The following is a 24,005-nucleotide window of genomic DNA, read 5'->3' as shown; positions in this document are numbered from 1 at the left end:
CCCCTGCCATTGCTACAAAGAATAACATAGCACTTAATGAAGTAAGAACAAATCGTGAAATCTCCCCCTTAAGATGAAGTTGAAAAACTGATGTTCTTTGCAGTCATAGCCTAACTCGTTTTTCCTCAGCAGAAGACCTTCTAGATCTTGTTGCTTTATAAATTTGGTGGTAAAGGATAACAAACGCACATATACAATTCATATACATATAGAAATATATATAGAATATATAGAAAATGTATATAGAAATATGTAGAAAATAGAAATATATAAAAATGTATAGAAATAATTACCACTGACCTGATGCATAGTGCAAGAAATCGTGCACATTTGTGAGCTATGCTCCGCCCAGCTTCAAAGAAGCAAACACGTATTACATCAGAGACACATTTACGTGTTTTAGAAAGCAAGCTATCATTTCCTTCCTTTGAGCTGTAAAAACAAGTTGCATACTTTAGAGAACGGTACAAAACTGGGGGGGGGGTTTTGGTGGTTTTTTTGTGGTGTTGTTTTGGGTTTTTTTTGTTTTAACAGAGCTGATACTGAGAAGTAGCCATGCCAATTTAAACACTACTTCTCTTACCTGCCAGGTCCATTTGAATACACTCCAGCCAGCCAACAAAGCGTGTCTAGTACAAGACTCTGAGCATGTTCTGTAGTCAGACCATCATCTGTCTTCTTACAAAGAGTGGTGAGCAGCTTCTCATGGAACTCTGAAAACTGTAACATGGCACACCGTTGAACTCTAGGGAGGAGGGGAAGGAAATGAAAACCAGAATTATCCAATACGGCCATTCTCCCATGAAAGTGTCCCTCCAGCTTTGTATCCTGTCTTAGGAGTGGCAAAAGAAAGATGTCTACATGAGAGTAAAACTAGTACATAAGCATATGTGATACTTTCTAGCACACATACCCAGTCTTTCTGTTTTCTGCTCACAGAACTTCTGAGGTGAGTGTATACTTACTGACCTTCAAGGAATTTTTATTAACTTATCTGGTAACTTCTAAACCTAAACAAACTTTCACCACCTACAACACTCTTTGGCAACCATTTGCACATACCTCTCTGCAGCCTCTGTAAGACCATTACATACAAATTAAATACTATATTATTTGTATTTAGGTCTGTACTACCAATCCATAGAGACTTTAACTGTTGAGTAAAAATTTGTTAGTTAAATTTGATTCTAAACTTTCTGACAAATAATGTATTCTCTGCTGTAAGAGACAAGACAATGTGGAAATAAAAAGATGTTTTCTTAAAAAAACCCAACCAAACAAAAACCAAACAAAAAAAACCCAAACAAACAAACAAACACCCAAGTCAAAAACCTGTCCAAATAATTTAGCTATTTACATTTGTCTTTTCCATTCAGGCAAATAATCACTCAACATATAATTTCATGCATGGTGTTATTCTACCACAAACTGCATAGCACAGTGCTCTCAAATTCACAATTTACAGGACTTTCCATATAAAACATGTTTATGAAATAACTTGAAACAGTAGTTTGACCTGAGCTATTTTGAACTACGTGTTTTATGGTAAGTGTAATTAAAGCTAATATCTTTTAGAATTAAAAAACACTTACTAACCTTTCTTTTGACATGTAAGTTTTTTTAAATCTTCGAATTGTTACAGATACTTCTTGAAGTAAGTCACAACCTCTCAGATTGTCTGATTTTCTTGAAGAATTAGTGGCTTCAATTTTGCTAGATGGCTTTTCCTGGTTTTTTGGGGAGGAAAAAAAGAATAATCATAAATCATGCTGGTTTTGACTGCTTCATTTGTATATATTGTTCAGAGAAATACACTCCAGTAAAATCTCACCTCAGTTTGAGCAGTGTACTAAAATAGACTACTTTTATTCCCTAATAGAGATAATCAAATTTAACAATGCTCTGTAACTTGTTATGTTCTAACCTTTCTAATAGTGTCCAAAAGATGTACATTGTATCACCCGATCTTACAATGATCAAGAGTAAAATACACACACACAAATACAGTCCTTCATAGGAGGATGAGCTGTATGCACTACTGAAAACACTCACGGAAACAGTTGTTTCAAAATCAACAGCTCAGAATGGGGAAGTGGCAGAACAGACCTTTTCAGCTAAATTTGCACAGAGAAAACAACTTGAGAGATGCTGAACTCTGATTCTTGATGTCTTAACTCTTAAAAAAGTAATTTTAATGGATCTTAACTCTCCTAACAGCTGCTTCATTTTCAGATTACATATATCATACCATTTCTACAACTTCAACACAGATATCTTTCTTGGCCAGTCATTACCTTGCCTGCTGCAACTTTTGCCAACAATGAAGCAAGGGAATGGCCCTTGTTAGTTTGAGGTTTGAGAGGTGGTATTCTAACAACTGGTCTAATACCACCATTGCAGATTTCTTCTGTTCCTCTGTCATTCACTGCTTTAACATGAATTAAGAATGAGCGGTACTTGCCACCAGCCATGCCTAAAGGGGGGGGGGGAAGAAAAAAAGAAAAGGGTGGGGGGCAGAGAATTTACATTGTTTACTAGGGACAAGTTATAAACAGATTTAATATTCACAGATATAGTGTAGAAGCAAAGCTCAGCTACAATAATTACAGTACTTGAGCATCAGTTTGCAAAGTTAACTTACTGTTATGTTATACAACAAAATTTGTCAACATGAAAATAAATACAAACCAAAGTCTGACTACAGAAGTACGCAACACACTTTACTCACACATACTTCATGTGAATAGCAGAATAAACTGGGTTACCTTTAACAAGCTTTGGACTTGTTAGAGTCAACATTCCAGCATGTCCTGATAGATCAAGTCCAGTAGCCAGCCATACTGGACCACAAAGTATATCTTCCTTGTGTTCCTCCAGGAATGGACACAATCTAAGACCTTAAAAAATATGAGTAATATGGACCTGAATTATTCATAATTGAGTCACAAAATCTGATCATTTGCATGGGTTGAAAATACACCATGTCAAACTCTGATCACTAAATACATGTCATGCTACATTGAAAAACTAACAGTTATATGAGGTTCACTTTTAACCATTTTCCAGTGAAATCAATAAAGGTAAATGACAGTTTTAAAAGCATTTCCAGTTATATTATTAGGATAATAGGTACATTGATTGGCTCAGAGCCACAAAATATAAAATGTGTAAAATAAGACTGTTGAAAGGACCAAAAAAGAAGAATCATAGTTCTGGAACTGATTTACTCCGACTATCAGTTTTTAGTCTCTAGACCTCACTCAGATCCAATGTGACTGCCTTTCAGAGTCACTCTAACAGATTTTGTGGAAGAATACTTGTTAAAAGGTTGTAACAACAGGCACAGCAAGTGTGATGCGGCCAAAAGTCAACATGACTAGTTATGAATTACCTACTAGCTGTTTATTGTTTTTGCTGGTTTACAGCAGCAATCTCTATGAAAGCCAGGTATGCAAAGAAAAAAAATCTATTAAAATTAGCTAAGGAAACCAAGTAAAATACTGCTGGAACAGAGTAAGAGTTTAAGGTTATAAAGATGATCTCTCAATCTACTTTATTTATAAATTCAAATAAATACTAATCTACTTTTAATTACCAAAACTCTCCAGTAGTTTGTTGTTTTGTGGGATGTTTTTGGGTGTGTTTGTGTTAAACTTTCAACTTCTACAGTAAACAGACCCAGTGAGAGAGGTAAAGAGGGCTGAGACATTAGTCTGTTTTAAATAGCTGAGATTTTTTTTGCAAAGAAATACCTGTGTATCATTAAAGAATAAAAGCAAGCTCATATTTTAAACAGAATGTAACAAATAAAACTTACATTGTGGTTCCTCTACATCCATATACTGCATTTCTTCATTGAATTCAACCAGTCCTGGTTTTCCATTTCTCTCCACTTCAGTATTATGAGCTGGAGATAAAGGAAATGTGATCTGTCTGTCTACTGCTGCTTCTAGAAATAAAAATATTAGCAAGATATCATAAACATTACTTAAGACTCACAGAAAACAGAAGTAGTTTTCATAGAAAATTCATCAGCTTCCTGCCCATGACATTGAAAAAGGGTAGGCAACAACTACAATGCAGTAACACTTGAGAGCATGGTGCTTAGTTGAGGCTCCCCAACCCTACAGAATCAAACAGAAAAAGACCTTGCCAAGGTTTCCTCGTGGGTGCTCTCAGCTCCCCCAGTCCCTTCCACACTGCCTGTGGACACAGTGGCCCTCCACCCCATGCTTTCTCCACCCTATCCATAACAGGAAAAAACCAAACTCTGCTACATTGCATGTAAGGAAGTAAAATGTCACTTTCTGAAAAGCTTTGTCATACATTATGATCAGTACACTGTACTGTAAAGCATCCACAGAAAGCAATCTACTTCACAGCCAAATCAAATGTCTTCGAAGAATTACTAACTCATGGAACTGTTTCCTGAGAAATATTTAATACAGAAACATTAAGGAAAATGTTTAGCTTTCCTTCTACTGTCTTGTTCCACAAGTGAAGTTTTTCAAGATTAATTCTGACATCCAGATCTGCATATACATTCTAAAATTCACGCTGAAAACAAAGCAGGTTCTGTTCAGAAGAGCAACATGCAATATCTGTCCTATTTTTCACCCTGACAGAACAAAATTCTCCTTCATGCTAAAAATCAAGGTTTTACTTCACACCTGTTGACAGCTGTCCTGCAGTCACAGCTACCACTTCCATTAAAACACTTAAACTATCTCGTATCCTATAAGAACACACTTTTCTCCAAGAATACTACTATGCAATAATATTTTATTCTCGGATAACCACCAGTTTATAAGATTTCTCCAAAAAGCATCTCCAGCACCCTTTTTTTTTCTCTTGTTAAACACTGGGAGATGATACAGAGTGAGAAGTTCTATGAAAGCCTGTCCATGACCTTTAGTATGCCCGTATTCCTTCTTAAAATCTAGAGCACTGTTACCATTGTTTAACTGGAGTGCTCTTACTTAGCATTTAAAAAATAGGAAAAAAAAAAAAAAAAAGAAAAAAAAGAGCTTTTATAATTGCTTGCTGTTCTCCCCAACACATTTTATATCCAGCTGCCAATTTAATAACATGTGACAGCAAGATTTCTCTGAAACACTGGGTTCCTAGAAGGTTTTCAAAAAGAGGTGTCCAGATAAAGATAACTAATAAATGCTTCAATAAAAAGAAGAGCTGCATGTAATACCTTCCATCCCTAGCAGACAAGGCAGCAGGACATGCAATGAATGCTCACCACAGCAAAATCCCAAGGGAGGCACAAACTCTTCTACATCAAAATGACTTTTCAATTTATGCCACCCCCTCATAGGTTCTCTGAGAGCTACTAAGATGTGGAGATCTTACTTGGGAAGACTCCTGGATCTAGCTAGGAGTCCTCCCAAGGCAAGAGCATTCATAACTTTGGTCTATGCTGTCAAAACTGCAAGAAACAAAAGGTAAAATCATACTGCAGCTTTCACATAGCTTAATCAACGAGCCAGATGATGACAGAATTCCCAAGGAAACCAGTTATTATCTACTCCTATCAAAAAAATACTTGCTGTTTTCTCTTATGCATCCAAGAGGCACTGGCAAATAATTTCCTTCTGTGATTTGGAATAACTTATTATAATATTTCTAAATATATCAAGAACTTTAAAAAGCACCATTTGTTTCATCAGTCAATCTCTAGGATGATTTACAATTATTTAATGACTAGAGGATTCAAGCTGTACAGAATAATAATTCTGTTCAACCTTTTCAAGCTATGCATTTTTTGTATAAAATTCAGGATTTTGAAACTGTTTACCCAGTTTGTTTCTCCAATTTACATTCAAATATGAGGAGTGAAAACAGACCATGATGCTGAAGAAAAGAATAAAATGGAAACAAGTAAAACCAACATATACACACAATTTTTAGCAATTCTTCTAATATACATCACAGAGAATAAGTTTGAAAAAGAGATAATCTGAATGATATCCAAGTTCCTTCTTACCATTGACTTTCCCTAAGCCTGGAGCTTTATTTTTCAGTAAAGTCACTTGAATCTGGGGAATATTTGTGATGTTTGAATTCAAAACAAATTTGAAGTCCACATGTCCGACCATACAGGCTTTTGGTAGAACAAGTTCAAAGACATGCTCATCCCAGCTGTTGCTGTCAGGAAAAGAAGACAATGACCCAGTGTTAAGAGAAAATTCAGATTGAGCAGGCAGCATTACCCAGTGCATTCTCTATCTATGCACACTTTCTTTAACAAGAGAAAAAAAAACACAAACTTAGACTGCACTGGTTGACATCCACATGAATTTCTTAGGTAAAAGTCTTTCAGGCTGCAGTTACCCACATTCATTTTGTAAACAACATGTCAAAAGCTAACTAGTAAGAGAAAGCAAACCAACATTCAGATAAAAGTAGCAATGAAAAGATTCCCTATTACCCTCATTGCAGTACTATTTCCATATTACTATAAATACCAGTTACTTTTTTCCTGGAATGATGCCCCAAAGGAAGTTTTGAGTATCTCTCAATAGGCATGTATGGAATAATGATCCTCCAAGAAGGTCTCATATTAATCCAACAGCGAAGAGATCTTTTTATACTTGTTATACCTGTGGCAATGAACTTCACGATCTAATTCTGTGATGAGTGAAAAACTCCCCTTCAAGCAGCTTTTTAATTTCTCATAGCTCTGTTTAAGTGCATCCTCTTTATTTGTGTGTAAAGTTTCAAATAAGCAAAAAAATAATTTACTTGCTTAATATTTTCACAGCATTTTAGCATATCCATCCTTTATATCACTTTTCTCTGATACTCTAAAGCAAGTTCTTTTAGCAGCTTTTCTCACCTTTGAAACCATTCTATAGCACCTTTTTAAAGAAGAATACACAATCACGACTGTTCTAAATGCAAATACACCATCATTCTCACAACTACAAAATATTTTCCAGCACACTTCTTCATTCCTTTTCTAGAAGATCTCATCAATGTTTGATCTTCCACTACAGCTGACCTTTGAGCTGCAGACCCACTCCAAGTTTAAACACTGGAAAACAGATCAGTACCTAGCTCCTCTTTCTTTCATATATTTTCAAGTACGTCTGCATTAGGTGAAAACAGAAAATATTTCCTATCTAAATCTGAGAAAACCCAGAAACTCAGACACTACTGTTTTATCAGAGCACATTAGGAATTCACATACTTTTTTATTTTTTTAAACAAGATTAATCCAATTTAACATTTCAATTAAATTACTACTGAAGGGGAAATATTTTGGTAATTCACAAGGTAAACCAGACTCTGCTTTTTCTGTTTTCTTAGTTACACATCCTTTTTAAAATAACAAAGTAGGATTGAGAGAGTGCAAGTGCACTAATATAAAGCCATTCCCTAAAATACATTTACAGGATTATCTCCTATGTATTTGAGAAACAAAAGAATTACCATATCAAATCGCATTACTCATCCATCTAACCCTGTAATCCCACATCTTAATAAGAATCAGTATGAGACACTCAGAGGAGATAAAATGAACTTTATAATAAGGACCAATAAAATAATCCAGAAATCAAAAAGTTTCTTCCCAGATAACTTTCAATTAAAAGGTAATGTTGCTCTCAGTCTTAAAATTGTATATTCTACCCTGTGAACAAAAGGACTGTAATTTAATCATTTTCATCATGAGTCACTTTTAGCAGCTGTCAAAGATTTCCAATACTAAACCAAAACTTGTAACTTTACCTCTTTACATTCCTGTTTTAATTGCAGCAGATATAATTCTTTTCCTCTAATGAAACCAATAGTCATACACTAATGTTCCACCTATCATCTTCTAATTAATAGCTATTACTTGTTTGCTTCCCTATATATTCATATTGGTAGCTTTTTACTTTTCAGGTGTTACTGAACACACTGGATAATCAGTAGTTTGAACTGGAAGTTATTCTGGAAGGAACCACCTCCTTTCCACTTGTTACTTATAGGATATTTTACTTACACAAAGATAAATAAAGATTTGAAAGCCTATAATGCACTGCAAGTTTTTAACTGTCGCTTATGAACATTTAATTAAAGGAACTTCAGCTCATGTTAGACGTCAGTCACAGAAATACCTGCAACAATTACCTTCTAGACCCATTTTCTCACCTTGAACTCTCTGTTATCACATGCTGTTCCCCCCACACATGATGTCTAGCTCCCGTATAATCCTTTGGTTATTTCACTGTTTCCACTGTATGGGCATTCAGATTATATATCTCTATGCAAATCCTGTACATCGGTGAGACAGACAGCTGACAGCCTGACCCAAAAGATCTTGTAGTGCCCTATTACATGAGTCCCTTGAAAAAACACACAACGCAGCTTCTATCTATATTTTGTTTCTCTGAGCACTTCTTAGAAGAACTATGCAAAGCTACTTCAGGTAGGTTTTAAACAACTCTTCAAGACCACAACACTGCTGTTCTAGTCTTTAGGTTTCCAGAGGAACTCCAAGTTCTCAAGCTACATGTAAAAAATTAAGTAGTACTACCCCACACCATGTTGGTGTAGTTCATTTCAATGAAAATATTGCCTGAATTTTAGCACAGCTAGTGCTATATACCGGCTTAAGTAAATGACTCATGTATAAAGGCTTAACTTGATGCAAACAGATGTAAATCCAGATTCTATCTTCACATTTTTAAATAAATTACAATACAATTTCATTTAGGACAACTCATTAGTCACACATAATGAAATGGCAACATCTGGCAAACAAAAATAGACAAGTTAAAAACTTGATTTTTCAATTTGTCTCAAGGTCCATTGAAACAATTCTGTCAATCTCACAAAGACCTATAACACAAACTACCGAAGAGGCATTATTATCCTTCAAAGTACAAGTTCTTAAACTTACACTTAAAAACTATCAAATTGCATGAAATCAGTGCTTAAATCCACTATACAAACTGGTTAAGCAATACTCATGTGATTCTTTCTGCATCACTACCTACCCACCTGTCTGTCTGGAGCTTCCAAGTTCGAGTATGCTGAGCTGCATCCCCATGGTGCTGCTGGTGCAAGTGCTGAGGATGCCGCCTTTGCTGCTGCTCTTGCTGGACTTCTACCCAACAGGGAGGGACAGTGGCTGAAAACCGTGGCGTCAAGGTCTCAAAACGGGTCAGTTCCACCAGGGATGACAATGTTTCAAGGGAAAATGGCTGGTCCACCAAAAGATCAACACCTGAGTAATTAAAGAACATACATTAATTGCTACACGGATACTCTTCCCAGAACAGTTTGAAATATAACCAAACTGCTACTGGTAAAATTAACTACATGTTATATGAAGTTTCTAAAAAAATGAAGCAAACCAAAAAAACAATTACAAACCCCACCCCAATAACAAAAATACCCAAACACAAAAACATGATGATAAAAAAACCCAGACACAAGCCACTAAACAACTCCAGTCTTGAAGCCAGCATCCTTTGAAGGCAGCTCATTTGGAATAAAATTTCTGAGAGCTCTGAGCATGCTGTCTGGGATTCAACCAGAAGCATCAGGAAAAAGTAATTAGCCAGCTACACTTTGATGATGTAAAGCTGATTAAAACATTCCTTTAAACACCTCTATTGACTCAGATTAAAAAAATAAATAGATTTATATTTCTGGAAAACAGACTTTGAATTATGCAATTGTAAAATTTTTATCACTGTTTAAAACATTGCTTTGGCACCTGCTTATCAATATATACTTGTTTTATGGTGGGTTACTAGAATGCTTTGGAAGACTCCAAGTTTAGCTTAAAAGAGGGGTAAGTGAAAAACAAACATGTTTTATATAAGGCACTTGAAAGACACTAGACCTAGACAAGTATTTTGCCACCTTCTCTTCATATTCAAGTCTTGTACTGAGGAAATAAAAATGTTAACTGAAGAAATACTCAAGATTAAAATATCCCAGGGAGACAAACACCTAAAGAAATGTTACAAAGGAACTCTAAAAATAATCAGGTGTCCTCAGACAAAAAAAATTGAAAACTTGAGGGAAAATAACCTATGCACATTGCCAATCTTCCTGTATTTTGAGTACTTTCTCTTAAAAATGTATTTTGGAAAAAAATAGTCAGGAAAACTAACATTCTTTTTCAATTTGCTTCTAAAAAAAAGCATTATTTTAGATCCCTTCACCACAAAAAACCCTCCACTCCTTAAAAGGGAAATAATAATTTCAACCTCATCAAAAATTTACAACTCAGTACAGTTAACGTATTTTCTTCTAAAACAATACAACTTAAAATGTATCCAAGTTGTAAATTCTATTTTCTAGCCTGAATTTAAGAAATGCATTCCAGAATACCAACGATAGAGAAAAATAAATGCACAAACAACAGCCACAATATATATGAAAAATATAGGAACAAAAGGTTGTGCTTGTTACTGTGGTTTCTCTACTGACCACAGCATCTTTAAGCTACGGCTTCGGAGAACACCAAAGCGATTTCATAAAAACACCCTGCTGCTGCCTGCCATCAGCTGTGAACAAGATATATAGATCAAGACTTGATGCTCAGTCAGATCTGCCTAGGAGTTCATTTCCTCAAACAGAAAGCTTTCTGATGAGCTATGTCTCTGTCTGAAAAACATGTTAAGATGACAGCTGAAGAAAATTTTTTTTTCTTCTGGTTGGGACTTGATTAGAAGAGGAGCAACACTGATATTACAGATGTTGGGGGTTATGTCTGCTCGTGATCCATACACATGCTGGCAGCTTCATAATATATAAAATGTTTGCACAGTCCTAGCCATCATTTGCACATTCTATGCTAAGAGTCCAGGATTACTGACTTTAGTATCCTTAACCCGGACAGCTCAGACTAAGAACTCTGCATCTAGCATTTGGTTTCAACTCTTCTTGCCAGTCCCCTCATTTCAGCACTGGCTTCCTACGATTGTTAACCTTCTCTCAAAGCTTTTAGTGGCTCAGTTTGATGCCACAGCAAAACAGTACTCAATCTATCTGATCATTATTGTGCATCTAACAGCTCCTTGGAAACCATTACACACCAAGATCAAGCAATACTACATTCTCTGAATTATCTAACTGCTTAAAGGAGGACCTGAAGCTAGTAGACAATCTAAAGATACAGCTACTTTGAAGTCTATACATAAGTAAATCCCTTCCTTATTCCAATAACCCATAATCAAGCTATACTGAAGGCGGTGGTTTTCTTCTTATTTGTTTGGGTTTTGTTTTAAATCAGGAACTGCTAAAATGTTATGTTTGTACATAGCCAGTGGTAGACATACAGTAACTACAGAACTCTAACCCGGGGCAGCAAAAAAATATAAAGCAACATGTGATTAAATAACTCTGAATCATCTCAATACGCAACTTCCAAAAATTACAAAAGCAATTTTACTTATGATACACTTAAACATGTGCAACTTACCTGTAATGCCTGGACTTGAAGGATTAGATAAGGGCTTGGTGCCTTCTGAGGACTGTTCTACACTTTTGGAAAGGGATCCATCTACAAGTATATCAGCTTCATCTATGTCATCACAGGTTCCTCCAATCTGAAGGAAATGAAGTTCTCCACCTAAAATCATCACAGGCAACAAAAGAAGAAAGTTTAGACAGGCACACAGTAATACTCAACTCACAGGACAGGTTTTGCAGTTAAAAGTGCTACACAACTATGATAGTAATGCAGGACCTGAAATCAGTGAGATTATACAGGAATACTCATTTTGCTTTACTGCTACAATTTTTTTCAGGGTAAATGCAAAACAGAACTACAAAAATGCTGACTGCAGTTCTGATTGGCACCAAAAAAAAATAATTGACGTGAAGAGGGGATTAGAAAGTAGTTAATTAAGGAAAGCTCAGTAAAACCCAAAAATCATAACCATTCCAGTCACTTCCCATAACACAAATTATCCCCTTAAACAGAAAGGAGTCCATCATGTCCCTACACTACTTCATTTGTAAGGTTGCATAAATTTCCTTTTAAAGTTCAGTATTTGAGAACTGAAAAAATCACTTCCCCTCTTTAACTCTCGTAACTAAGGGGCTCTTCAAATTATTTCATCAAACTTGGAATTACAACGCTGATCAGGGCAACAGTCAAAAGAGCAAGTCCAAAATTTGCTAAGGACAATATGTTTTGATGGAAGCTGGAATGATGGACACCATTCAAGGAAGTTGCCCATTAGTCACCCCTACAGATATACATAGATGAATTCTGTCATTTACAGAGAAGTCACCAAGAAGGAATGTTCTATTTTACATAAGGTTGGGGGGAAGGGCTATTCACAGTTTTAGAAGTTACAAAAATCCTACTCAGTACGATTTAAATAGAGAGGAAAATCCTAGGGTAGGCGTTCCATAGCTTTTACTGAAAACTGACTACAGACTGACCTTCAGCACCTGAATACCATTATGACAAACCCTGTTATGCAAATTCTCCAAGTAATCTGAAACAAACTTGAGATAACACACCTAATAATAAGCCAAGATAAAAGCATAATCAGGAGGTACATGTTCTGCACTGTGAGGGCTGAGTAGAGCAAAACAGCGATAGAGAGGCACAGCGAGGCAGAACGAGCATGTGAGAGGCACAGAAGACACCCAAAAGGCACAGAGAGAGCTGGTACAGGGTTGGGGTTTTTTTGTTTGTTTCTCAGTAAGAAAGGCCTGACAACAAATGGCTTAATAGAAGAGCCAGGAAAAAAAAAAACCTGAATAAAAAGAGGAAAATAGTAGCTTTTAAGCTACTATGACCAAAATGGACAAGATCTGTGCACTGTGGGAAAATCCACCCAAGGTCTGGGCAACGCTGCACGAAAGCAGAGCTCTTGGCTACTGAAGGAACCTGAGATTTCCCCACTATCTGTATTACTCTTTTTACTCTTATCTGATTAAAACAGCTATTTCATTAAGCTATTAAGCCATTTGTTGGTGAGGCCCTTCTCACTGAGATGCCGTAAGAAGCCTGTACAACACCTATCTCCACCCCAGGTCACCCAACTCTGGTACAGAACAAGTTCCTAGAATGGAAGGGAAAAAAAAAAACATAGTTCTAACAAATACCAATGAGTTTCTCTGAAATTAAACTGCTCACAAATGAGCAATTTTCCTTAATGAGAATTAGGGACACGTTAGAAAAAAACAGACTTTGACAGCTTCAGCTGCTAATAACCCAAACCCCAGTTGGTTTGCTGTTCTGTTTACTGCTCAAGGATCAACGATCAGAATAATCTCAATGATCAAAACCAGATAATCTCCTGTCCTGAAAATAAAGTACACTCTCATGCTATGGAAGCTCAACACATTGAATTGCACCATCTGCCATTTTTATGACTCTCAGCAAGAGAAATGCTAAAGAACTTCAGAAAGCTGTGGGCTTTCCTAAAGAAAGTAATGCTAAGGTCTCACTTATTCTGTGGATGGTTGGGTAGAGTTTGCTTTTGAAGAAACAAAACCTTGGTCCTCAAACCAAATTTCTGAGTGTCTGTCACTAATTAACAGCAGCAAAAACCATCCCATACTACAAGAGGAAGAGAGTCACAATGCCTACATTCCTGAAAGATTCCACCACTTTTCCAAGAAAAATTCTGTGCTCAACTTGACATATCCCACTTCTTCATATTTGTTTTAAAAAAGCTTCTGTAAAGAAGTTTATCATGATCTTCAGTTATAGAGTATTACACTAAAAAATTCGTAGTGCTCATGCACGCTTTCCAAACTGCTGCAGGAGGCTTTGCTTCTGTATCACAAAGGAGGCATTTGCTCTCACAGAACATCCAAAGGTGACCTTCTGATGACACATACTCGATTAGTTGTCTCAAAGATCCCATAGTTCCTACAGTCAAGTGCCGGGGTGGGGGAAAATCTCTTCAAAAGTCAATGCTGCTTTTTGTTTGGTTGGGATTTTTGGTTTTGTTTTTGTTTTGGTGTTGCTACTGGCTCATGGGCTGCAGTACTAGGCCAAAACAGTGACTCAATCTGGCGCTTTCGAATTCTAGCCATTTAGCAAACATCTTAAGTAGTACTTTATCTGAAAACTTCTCTGCTCGTGTCACTTTGACAGAGACAATAATGCTTTTGTTGCACTACCAAGAAGATACGAAAGCTGCCATTGACTTACTCAATGATCACAAAGAGTTATTGGAAACTAGCATCATTATACTTCCTGAAAAAAAAAACCAGGTAACATTCAAAACAGGCTAACAAAATTTGGGCTGTTCAGCCTGGAGAAGAGAAGCTGCGTGGAGACCTCACAGCAGCCTTCCAGTATCTGAACGGGGCCTACAGGGATGCCAGAGAGGGACTCTTCATCAGGGACTGCAGCAATAAGACAAGGGGTAATGGGTTTAAACCCAGAGGAAATTTGGGTTAGATATAAGGAAGAAGTTCTCTACTGTGAGAGTGGTGAGGCACTAGAACAGGTTGCTCAAGGAAGTTGTGAATGCTCCATCCTGCAGACTCTTCAAGGGTAGATTGGACAGGGCTTTGAGGAACCTCGTCTAGTGGTAGGTGTCCCTGCCCATGGCAGGGAGGTTGGAACAAGATGATGTTAAGGTCCCTTCCACCACAAACCATTCTATGATTCTGTGATTGTACAATTAATGTAGTTCTGAATTCTACTTAAAAACTGTAATTTTCTTGGCCTCAAAACCTGGTGTGTTATACAAATAGAACATAAGAATCATAAATCCATCCAAACAAATCTCATGCCTCCTTTTGGCAAAACAGTCATTGGTTCCAGGAAAGCAGCACTGGCACAAGTTAGAGAACATGTCAGAGACCAGGCCGCTGCAATCAAAGCCGATCTGGTAAAATGTTCAGTCTCCTACACGTATCATGCACTCTGGCAGGAGTCTGAATAGTGACACAATTGTTGACAGCAAATCACAACACAGGGACATAGTTCAACAATACCCGAATAGTTAAAAGAATTAAGAAAACAAAGCCATACCACAGGAATCTAGCCCCTAAACAACATACAGCTCTCCTCAACTCAACACTGGGCTGTGGAAAAAGGGTTAGCTCTAAACATATTAGTGCAGAACACTTGAAAAATGTCCTCGAGAAAGCTTGCCCAGAACCTCACTCCAACAGAATTTACGCTATTCTTGGAGATTTCACCTGTACAAGTCCATCTCAGCTTATGAAAAAACAGAATACGACTGAACAGGGACAAGTGAAAGTTACTATGCCTAACAAGAAATAATTACACACACGATTATGGGATGAAGGAAAATCAGCTAGCCATCAGTTCTGTAAAAGAGGCTCTTGTGAGTCAGAAGATAAACCTGATTCAATTTCCTCCTCAGAAGTGCAGACATTCCACTACGTTTACGCACATAAGGTATGTTCAGACCGCTAAGGAATTCTTCTGTTTCATTCAGAGACATCTGTAGCATTACTGTGCTTGGTTTTGGGTATCTTGTCAAGAAACACAAAGACTGACTTGAGCAGGTCTTTTGGAAGGGGTTGCGTTTTTTTGTTCAGTTGGTTGGTTTTGGTTTGTTGGTTTTTTGTCTTTCAAAGTCCCTGAGGAAAGTTTAAAAGGATTGGAGATACTCGGCTAAAGAAAAAAAGTGGTTGGAAGACCAATCTAAATAAATAAAGCACCTAAATAAACAGTTGTATTCTCCTCCTTTTTCAAAGCAATCTTTTTGCCATGTTCATCAAGCACAGTACAACCCTAATTACTCCAATCATCAAAGATGACATAGGCTAAACATTAGGAAAAAGTAATCATCATCAGGATGGCCTGCAGTAGCAGAGATTTTTGTGAGTAGTCTGCTAAATCTCCATGTTGAAGATCTTGGAAAACAGGCTATCAGTACTCTGCTTCTGAATGGGTATGCGTAACTGATCCTGACTTGAAGATGATCTCTTAGCATCACTTTCAAAGTTAACTCTGATCTGGAAAAAACTCAACGTCTCCCCAAACCATCAGACTCCATTGCAACGAAAGCAGAAAACTGAAAACACTGCATTGATTCCTGAACTTCAAACACACCAATATTCAAAGCCGACAAAGCCTAATGACATGGAAGAGACAAGTAAGATACCCAAACAAAACCAGAAAAAAGCAACAGAGTAATTAATACACTATGTACAATTCAAGTGCAATAAATCTGTTATAATTGAAAGGTACAAGACTTGGAGGAATCAACTCTAAAATGTATGCAAGTGCCATCCAGTTCTGTCAGGCTTGCAACAAGAATAATAGGACAGACAACTATCTCTTGACATACCAAGCTCCAGTCTGAAAAAAACCCTTTCTCCAACAACGGGGAGACTAGAAAAAAACCTCTTGTTATAATGTAACACTCAACACAGACTTCAAAAAACTAGATATGCGAAGAAAATGGTTTGCAAATTTCAGGTGAGCACAACTGAGGAATGCCTCACTTGCTAGAAGGAACTCAAAGGATTCAAACAGATCATACAGATTTTAACATCTACTAAGATAGTCTGGATAGAAAGTACCTGCTTCACCACAACATCCTGAACATTTCCACTTCCTGTGGGATTTGTTTGAAATGCCACCTCATTTTCCTACTTGATGACATTTCTTCAGAGAGCTTCAGACACTTGTTAACTTGACAAGAACATCAGTAGTGATAAAAGACAGAAAACTTAACAATTCTTAATGAGAATATTCCCAGAAACACAAGAATGCACAATTTCCAAAACTGCCAAAACAAAATACAAGCAGAGATTTGCACCTTTAACTTATATTTTAAAAAGAACATTACAGATACGTCCATTTTCCATCTCATTCCATGTTCTAAAGCAAAGCTCAACAAAATTGCCTGAATGGCAAACACAGCTAAGTAGCTAAACTAAGGAGACAACCCACAACAAACCCAACAAAAGGAAAAACTGGAATGTGTGCTGTGGACTGTTTTCTTAAGTAATTTTTTGCAGGACTGTAACTAAAAAAGAAATCTAATTAGATGAAATCTGAGATACAAAAAAGGCATTGACAACTGCAGCTCTGGGAATTTATGCATCCAAACAAAACTTTATCTAGTTCTCTTAAGCACCAGAAAACTGACTTCAAATATCACCAGAAGAGCACCCTACAGCTGTGACACTATTCAAACCATACCTGTAACCTACTATATAGCTGGCACCTAAAGATGACATTTTGAAGTGGGAAAAGAATAATTATTCACAACTCACAAAGATGGATGATGTCTAATGTAGGTCTAAAACATCTTTACATAAAACCACTCAAAACCTGAAACACCCGTTCACACAGAGGTTTCTTTTCAGTTCTATCTTAAAGGCAGCTCTGGAAAAAATGATACAATCAACAAAGGAAAATAATACACCAACAAGATATATATAATTTCTGTCAATATCAGGGAAAAAAAAACCCCAAAACAAACTGTTGTACATCCAAATCTTTCAGACATGAATGTATCTCTTCACCTATTCCCATCATCCAAGCAAGTAAACATGAAAGAATATAGTGCCCAGCTTATACTCTTTAGTAGTTTTCCAACATCCAATCATTTCCGGTGCATGCATGTTCCTTATCTTATACTTAACATTTTCACTTACGTCTTTCCACTAGAAGCTCCTTGCTAGAAGGATTAACTTCAAATACACCAGTGATTGCAGCTATTCTACTTTCAACACATATCTTCCTAATGCTGTCAGACTACAGGCACTATTTCATATGTGGTAGAAAATATAAAGGAGCAAAGACCTCAAAGTGATTTTGCAAGAAGCACAAGAAAACGGGGGGGGGAAGGAGAAAGAAGAAAAAGAAAATAGAAAACTCTCTAGCCACTTAGCAGGTAAGTGAGCAATTTTACCCACTTACAGCAGCAAGATTAAAGGATGAATATGATTCAACAAAACAGAAATTATGCAAACCCAATTCCTTACATTATTAAAATGTGCAATAATATATAGGAGGAAAAGTTATATTAATAGTTGACCTTTTTATTTGCTTTTTCTTTCAGTATTCCTGAATCTTATGCAGTACAGTTATTTATAAACATTAAATATCAAGTCATTCTTTACAAAGCTTAGTGTTTTGGCATAAATGTTAGGACTCTGAGGCTTCAGCTGTATCTAGCATCAGACTCTGAAATTCAGACTTATAATGTATTTTTATGGACATAAATATTTAATCCCTAAATATTTATGATGGCTCAAAAGTGAGGAAAATTAGACTAGGACAAGTGACTGATATGTTAAAAATAAAGAATAGAAAAGAAAAGCTTCTAAAGACATTTAAACAATGAAACTAATGAATTCTCAAGTTAATTCTAGTTTGGTTGCAGAGCAGAAAATCAAGTTCTAAACAGAAGTGCAGTGGGTGTAAATGACAGATAAAAATAATCAATGTATTAAAAAAAAAAGTTATCAAGGTACTATATTACAAAGAGGAAGCTTGAGGGCAGAGGGATACCTGTGACACATAGGACTACAGAAATAAAAAAACCAAAATCACCTCAAAGGCAGCACAAACAAAAGAAGTCACAGCAAAGCTATTTATAAATTACTAGGTGGACATCATAACACCCTCAGAGGGAGCAAAACACAGAGATATTTACTGAAAAAACATAATGATGTGTTTGTCTATTATGAGGAAGATGAAGTGTTCTCCAGTCAGTAACAGAGGTGGTCGTGACAAATACTCCTACACACACAGAATAAATGCTCCCAACTCAACAGACCTGCATATCTTGCACTCAAGTTCCCAAACCAGGTTTAGGTAATACCAAAAGCTACAAGAATATAATTCCCATACATACATACTGTACGGGAAAGTACTCTGCACAGTAACAGTAAGTCCTTTAACTTTTACTGTTACTCTTAAACGACAAGAAAGACAGAATAGATTTGATGTAAGAAAGAAATGAATTGTAGTACAATTCTGTAGAAAAAAAAAAACAAACAACCAAACAACTAGCACAGTTTGTTGGTTTTTTGGTTTTTAAATGAGATTGCAGTTTGATCAGCAAAGTATAGGCAAAAACATTATGACATGTATATGATACACTAACAGTCTTCAAAGGCTATTAACCTTTCAGTTTGAGTTCCATTTTAACTAGGAAAAAGAGTGCATTATTAGATAAATCTGAAACAGTTTAATAAACATTTCTTCAAAGCAGTTACCAAAATAGAACAATTTAGCAAATATGGATCATTCCACTGGGAATCTGCAAACATAAATTCTAGTTGCTAACATGTGATGTTTTCATCCGTACTAAAAAAGCAATGTAAAATTTCCACCACTAAAAACTCTTGGTAGTAGGTAAGTGATTTAATTGACTTTATCTTTTGAAGGTAATAGGTAAATCTGCGTTAGCAACTGCTTATAGGACTCTGTAATCAACATGACACCACCATGAAAAAAGGAAATGTGCCAATATAAATTCTTCTAGTAAAGTTCAACACGATATTGGTGGGAGTTCATTTGCAATGTGAGAACCACCCCATCAGTTTAACCCCTCTGAGAGGTTAAGCATTTCCACCAGAGCTGCATTCAAGCGCAGGAGAGCTGTTTCCACTGTCCCTGTGTGACACGGAACTGAGAGGGGTGTGGTGGTTTATGGTCTTCTACAAAGTAGCAGCTGCCTGGACCTGAGTTATACTCCCCTCCGGCCTGCCGCCTTCCCTCGAAATGTCTCATGTTCCTTATGAAAAAAGATCTAACAACCCTGCACGGACAGTCTGACTTTCACACTTCGAGTATAATACCAACTGCAAAAGGCTGAAGCAGAACCAGCAGCCCTATGTGAAAGAAGATACAACTGACCACTGGAATAAGGTATAAAAGTATTATCTTCTCTACCCTCTTAAATATCGCCAGTTACAGACAGGAGGCATTTTTCTGAAATGTATCTAGCACAGAAGTAATTGCATATAAGAATAACTTTTATTTGGTTTGGATTGAAGAAAATCTGTGCCTCTATGAGAACAATTTACCAGTACACTTGATATACCCAGGAGTTACTCCCATTCCAGAGATTAAAATCTACATTTAAGATAAGGAATTAATCAGAGTTCATGCTCCCTAGAACAGACTCAAACTGTACAACAATTCAACGGAATTTACCTATTACTATTTTGAAATTTAGATTCTAACATTCTATAATACAGTCCAAATACATTTGTAAGAAAAAAACCATTAAAAAATTATGTTAAAATAGAAGTCTTACCTTTGGTGCATGCACATAATCTGTCTGTGCCCGAACAGTATATCACAGAGACAAACATGTCTGGTTCCTCAGTGCCCTCTTTTTTGGGTGGCTCCACTTTGGCCAGAATTTCAAAGTTCGTAAGATCTAGTATTTTTACATATCCTCCCTGAGTAGTTATTACCAGGTGCCCAAGAGTAGAGATCTCGGATCTTCTCTCTCTCCCACTGCCATTTTTAGAAGTTAACTGTATTTCCTCTACAGGCTCCTCACAGTCATCTTCTCGATTATCCAATATATCTGGTGGGAGCAAAATCATTGAGGTAATTGTGTCTTGGGGGTCTTTGATATGCTGGATTTTTACTGGTTCCTCCTCTAGAGTAACTATTCTAGTAGCATAATTCATCTTATAAAGCACTAAGTATCCACCACTAACACTTCTCTGTTCAGGCTGAATTATTAAAGGAGTTGGTACATCTGCTGGTGACTCATGCTGGATTACATCAATACTCGTGCCATTCACTACAGCAAGACTTGATTCTAGTTCCCCCTTCCTTCTATTACATAGTGCCGAGTTTAATTTATTTAAATTATTCAAGGCCTCTACTTGATTTATTGCACTCAGAGATTCGACAGGACAAGTCCGCAGTCCTACTAACAGATGAACTCCATCTGCACAAGGCGTGACTGAATCTACACACAGGTTCTCCTCCTCTGCAAACTTTGGCAGACGCAGGCATTGAACCAAAGTCCCAGGCTTGGGAACCATAGAGCTCCACTTGTCCGAGTCCGGAGAAGCTAGGTTGGCTGCAGCATCTGCAAACTGCTGAATATAAGTCACAGGGGGATCCTGCAACAGCAACTGTTCCTGACTGTCCAGCTCCATTTCAATGATCTGTGGAACTGTGAAACCATCATCATGTATACTTTTACTCATAATATTGTTCATCTGTGAAAAGAGTTTTCCTGCTTTTTCATCTGACTCCTTAATGCTGTATAGCAGCAATACAGGCAAAGTCCTCCTTACCAGAGGGGAATTCAGTTCAGAATTGGTGCAGGATTCATTGTCAGTTGATCCCTGTTCCGAGACACTCTCACCTCGAGTCCTACTTAAGCCATCCAGTGACCTCTGAGAGTTACTGCTAACGGGAGAGGTAGCAGGTGATTTGTATGTTAACAGACCTCCAGCTAATAAACAAGGAAAGGGAATGTTGTGTTGTTCTAGATGTTTTTCCTTCATCTTTTCACTCTTACAGTTGGCCAAACAGGGGTTTGCCCCAAGTTCTTCTAGATCCTTAACCGTGTCTTCCAGGACATTTGCAACAATCTCCCACTGAAGTTTTTCAGGTTGTTGAAGGATGCTAAGAGCTGTTATATCAAGGCTGACTTCCATAGTTTCTTTTTGTGATGTATGCCCTTAAAACAAAAAGGTTTAACATAATAAATGTCTAAAAAAAAAAACCAAAAAAACAAACCGGAAACTTTGCATATGTCTCTGTTTGATGAAAAAAAAAAAAAAAAAAAAAATCCTTTTTACATCTTTAGTCAATTTCATAGTGTTTTTTTCACCCCACTTGTGGATCCATACTCAAAGATGTAAACTGGATGATGAGAAATAAGCATGAAATCCTCCCTCCCCTCAAAATTCCTGATTCAGACTCTAGGAAAACAACACAAGAATAACATGCACAACACTGCTTCCGTATGAAATCTTTATTCAGATGAGAAATACTCTATTAAAGTGCATACCCAGAGGGAAACAATCAAAATACTCTTTTGAGGCAGAAGCTGTTCCTCAGAGAGAGGAACTTTCTCTGGCATTCCCCTGAATTTAAAGCTGTAATTTGTTCCTAGTCTAAGTAAGTTCTTTTAACTTGGTTTATGTGTTTTACCGACAGCAAGATAAGCAATGCTTGTTGTCAAACAAGACATTCATTAACTAACAAAGTAGGGTTTTTCCTTGTCTCCTGCATGTAATCTCTCCACCACACAAACAATGACTTAAATACTGGCATCGCTTTCAAGGTCAATCTTTTTCCTTTTTTCTAATACAGTGATTATAATATCATTGATTTTGACAAGGCTTTTTTAAAAGCCTGAGAAGAAAAACTTCACTCCTGACCTTCAAACTATGAATCAGATACAACCTACCCGTCACAGATTCTGATCTGGAATGCTCTTCACTGTCTGAATCCTCCAGCAGGTCATCACTGAAAAAAAAAAATGCACGAATGACACCATGTACACTGTTACTGCATCCTTATTTTTAATTAAAGTAAAAAATATAATGTATATTATAACTTGGTATTTCTTTTAGTCCGCATTGTAAACTCTGTACACCCATTCATAAGTTGGTGACTGACACTAACAGTATAAAGATTTTTTTCTTCCACCATCAAACCAGTAGGCCAGCTTTCCATTTGCCTCATTCTAATACTGTATTCCCAAAAATTCAGATATAAATGGAATTAAAATGAAAGCCTGTTCTCAGGAATCTTTCCAAGAGTAACAAAGCCAAACAAACACAACCTTTAAAAACTGATGACACCTTCTTCAGAGTTCCTCAACATAATCTCTGAAAAGTGGAGCTGCCAGGTTGGTCTTCAGTTCTACCAGAGTGATTCTGTAGCTAGTACAGAGAGTGTGTATAAACAGTGTGCTGCTTTTAGGAATACTACCAGATGAATCATTTTTTCATGACAGCAGATTCTGTTCAAGATATCTTTTCAAGAGAAATAGGCATAGTTTTAAGAATATATGAAGATTTTACACATCTGGCTTTTCCAATATAAAAAACAACTTCCTGTTACAGGCTGTTTACACATGGGAAGAACTTTGCAGCTTCAGGTATAAGTTGGATTCCCAAATTTCAAGAACTTCCTCCTCAAGCCCAAAAAATAGATATTTTTTGGCTCAAACCTAATCAACCTTCACTTCATCATAAGACAGCAACAGTTCAATATTTAATTCTCATTCAGCTTCCCCTTGAGTGGGGAAGCGATGGTAAATTTCGTATTGGCTAAGTGAAGTGAAAGATGCTTAGTTCTGAGCAGTATGACTGCATTGACTGTATTTTTCTTTAACCAGCTCTTAAAATTGGCTTAAAATTTTTGTTCTCAAGGAGTTTAGAGCTCTGGAAGTCTAGGCCTCAGCAGCTGTTAGGCCTCCAACACTCTGATGTTGCCTACATTTCTACATACCCTTTCAGAAGGGTAAGTTTCATATCTGCTCTGCAGTACTGTAGGAATCACACCAAGCTTAAACCCAAAGATTTACTTTTCTGTGCACATAGAAGTACTGTTACTTTCCATAATGCTAAAGAAACATTCAAAAAAACTAGCAAGACTTCCCAAACACCTTCTGTCTTGAGTTTTACAGCAAAGATTCACCTTTTTGTTTGAGTTTTGGTAATAGGAGAAAGGAGTTTCCAGTAACAGTCTGTAAGAAGCATAAATGAAAGAATACTGCTTTTTCTCACATGACACTTTCTAAGCACTGGCATACCCTCTCTCTTACCTAAAAGCTTGCAACAGGACTGTCTAATTGTTTAGAGCCTGCATGCATGTGTCAAAAGCAAAAAATGAAAGCAATTCCTAGCATATCCACATAATTTATTTTCAGAATGACATAACCAGACATTATGGACAAGAAATCAGAGAATAGCATGTTCCAAAAGTTCATGGATAGCCTTTATTCTCAAACCCCAAAATGCATAATCCATAAGTAAAATTAAAAACTGTTCCAAAACTTATATTCCTTTCTCTTTATTTCCTCTGCCTGTGGAACATCAGCATAGGCAGCAATGAGATTTAGTATCTCTCTTAGTGGTGTATGAAA

At 36.8% G+C, this 24,005-nt stretch overlaps 1 protein-coding gene across 1 annotated transcript in view; it reads right to left on the bottom strand.

Annotated features, from left to right (window-relative positions):
- The window catches only part of BIRC6 (baculoviral IAP repeat containing 6), a gene marked incomplete at its 3' end in the record, with an annotated part of 95,274 nt that overhangs the window by 62,575 nt on the left and 8,694 nt on the right, over positions 1–24,005 (bottom strand). Inside the window, exons 8-18 of the mRNA XM_010010978.1 lie at positions 22,320–22,378; positions 20,190–21,584; positions 11,435–11,584; positions 8,998–9,223; positions 5,996–6,156; positions 3,818–3,949; positions 2,766–2,897; positions 2,295–2,473; positions 1,597–1,727; positions 584–745; positions 301–432 (exon numbers count right to left, since the gene is read on the bottom strand). Of these exons, the coding sequence (XP_010009280.1) occupies positions 301–432; positions 584–745; positions 1,597–1,727; positions 2,295–2,473; positions 2,766–2,897; positions 3,818–3,949; positions 5,996–6,156; positions 8,998–9,223; positions 11,435–11,584; positions 20,190–21,584; positions 22,320–22,378 (2,859 nt within the window). The remainder of the gene's footprint in view (positions 1–300; positions 433–583; positions 746–1,596; positions 1,728–2,294; positions 2,474–2,765; positions 2,898–3,817; positions 3,950–5,995; positions 6,157–8,997; positions 9,224–11,434; positions 11,585–20,189; positions 21,585–22,319; positions 22,379–24,005) is intronic.

The sequence above is a fragment of the Nestor notabilis genome, unplaced genomic scaffold (genome assembly GCF_000696875.1).
Source record: "Nestor notabilis isolate BGI_N333 unplaced genomic scaffold, ASM69687v1 scaffold8870, whole genome shotgun sequence".
NCBI classification, from domain to species: Eukaryota; Metazoa; Chordata; class Aves; order Psittaciformes; family Psittacidae; genus Nestor; species Nestor notabilis.
Note: the sequence above shows the minus strand (reverse complement) of the source record. Positions and strands in the feature narration are given on the sequence as shown.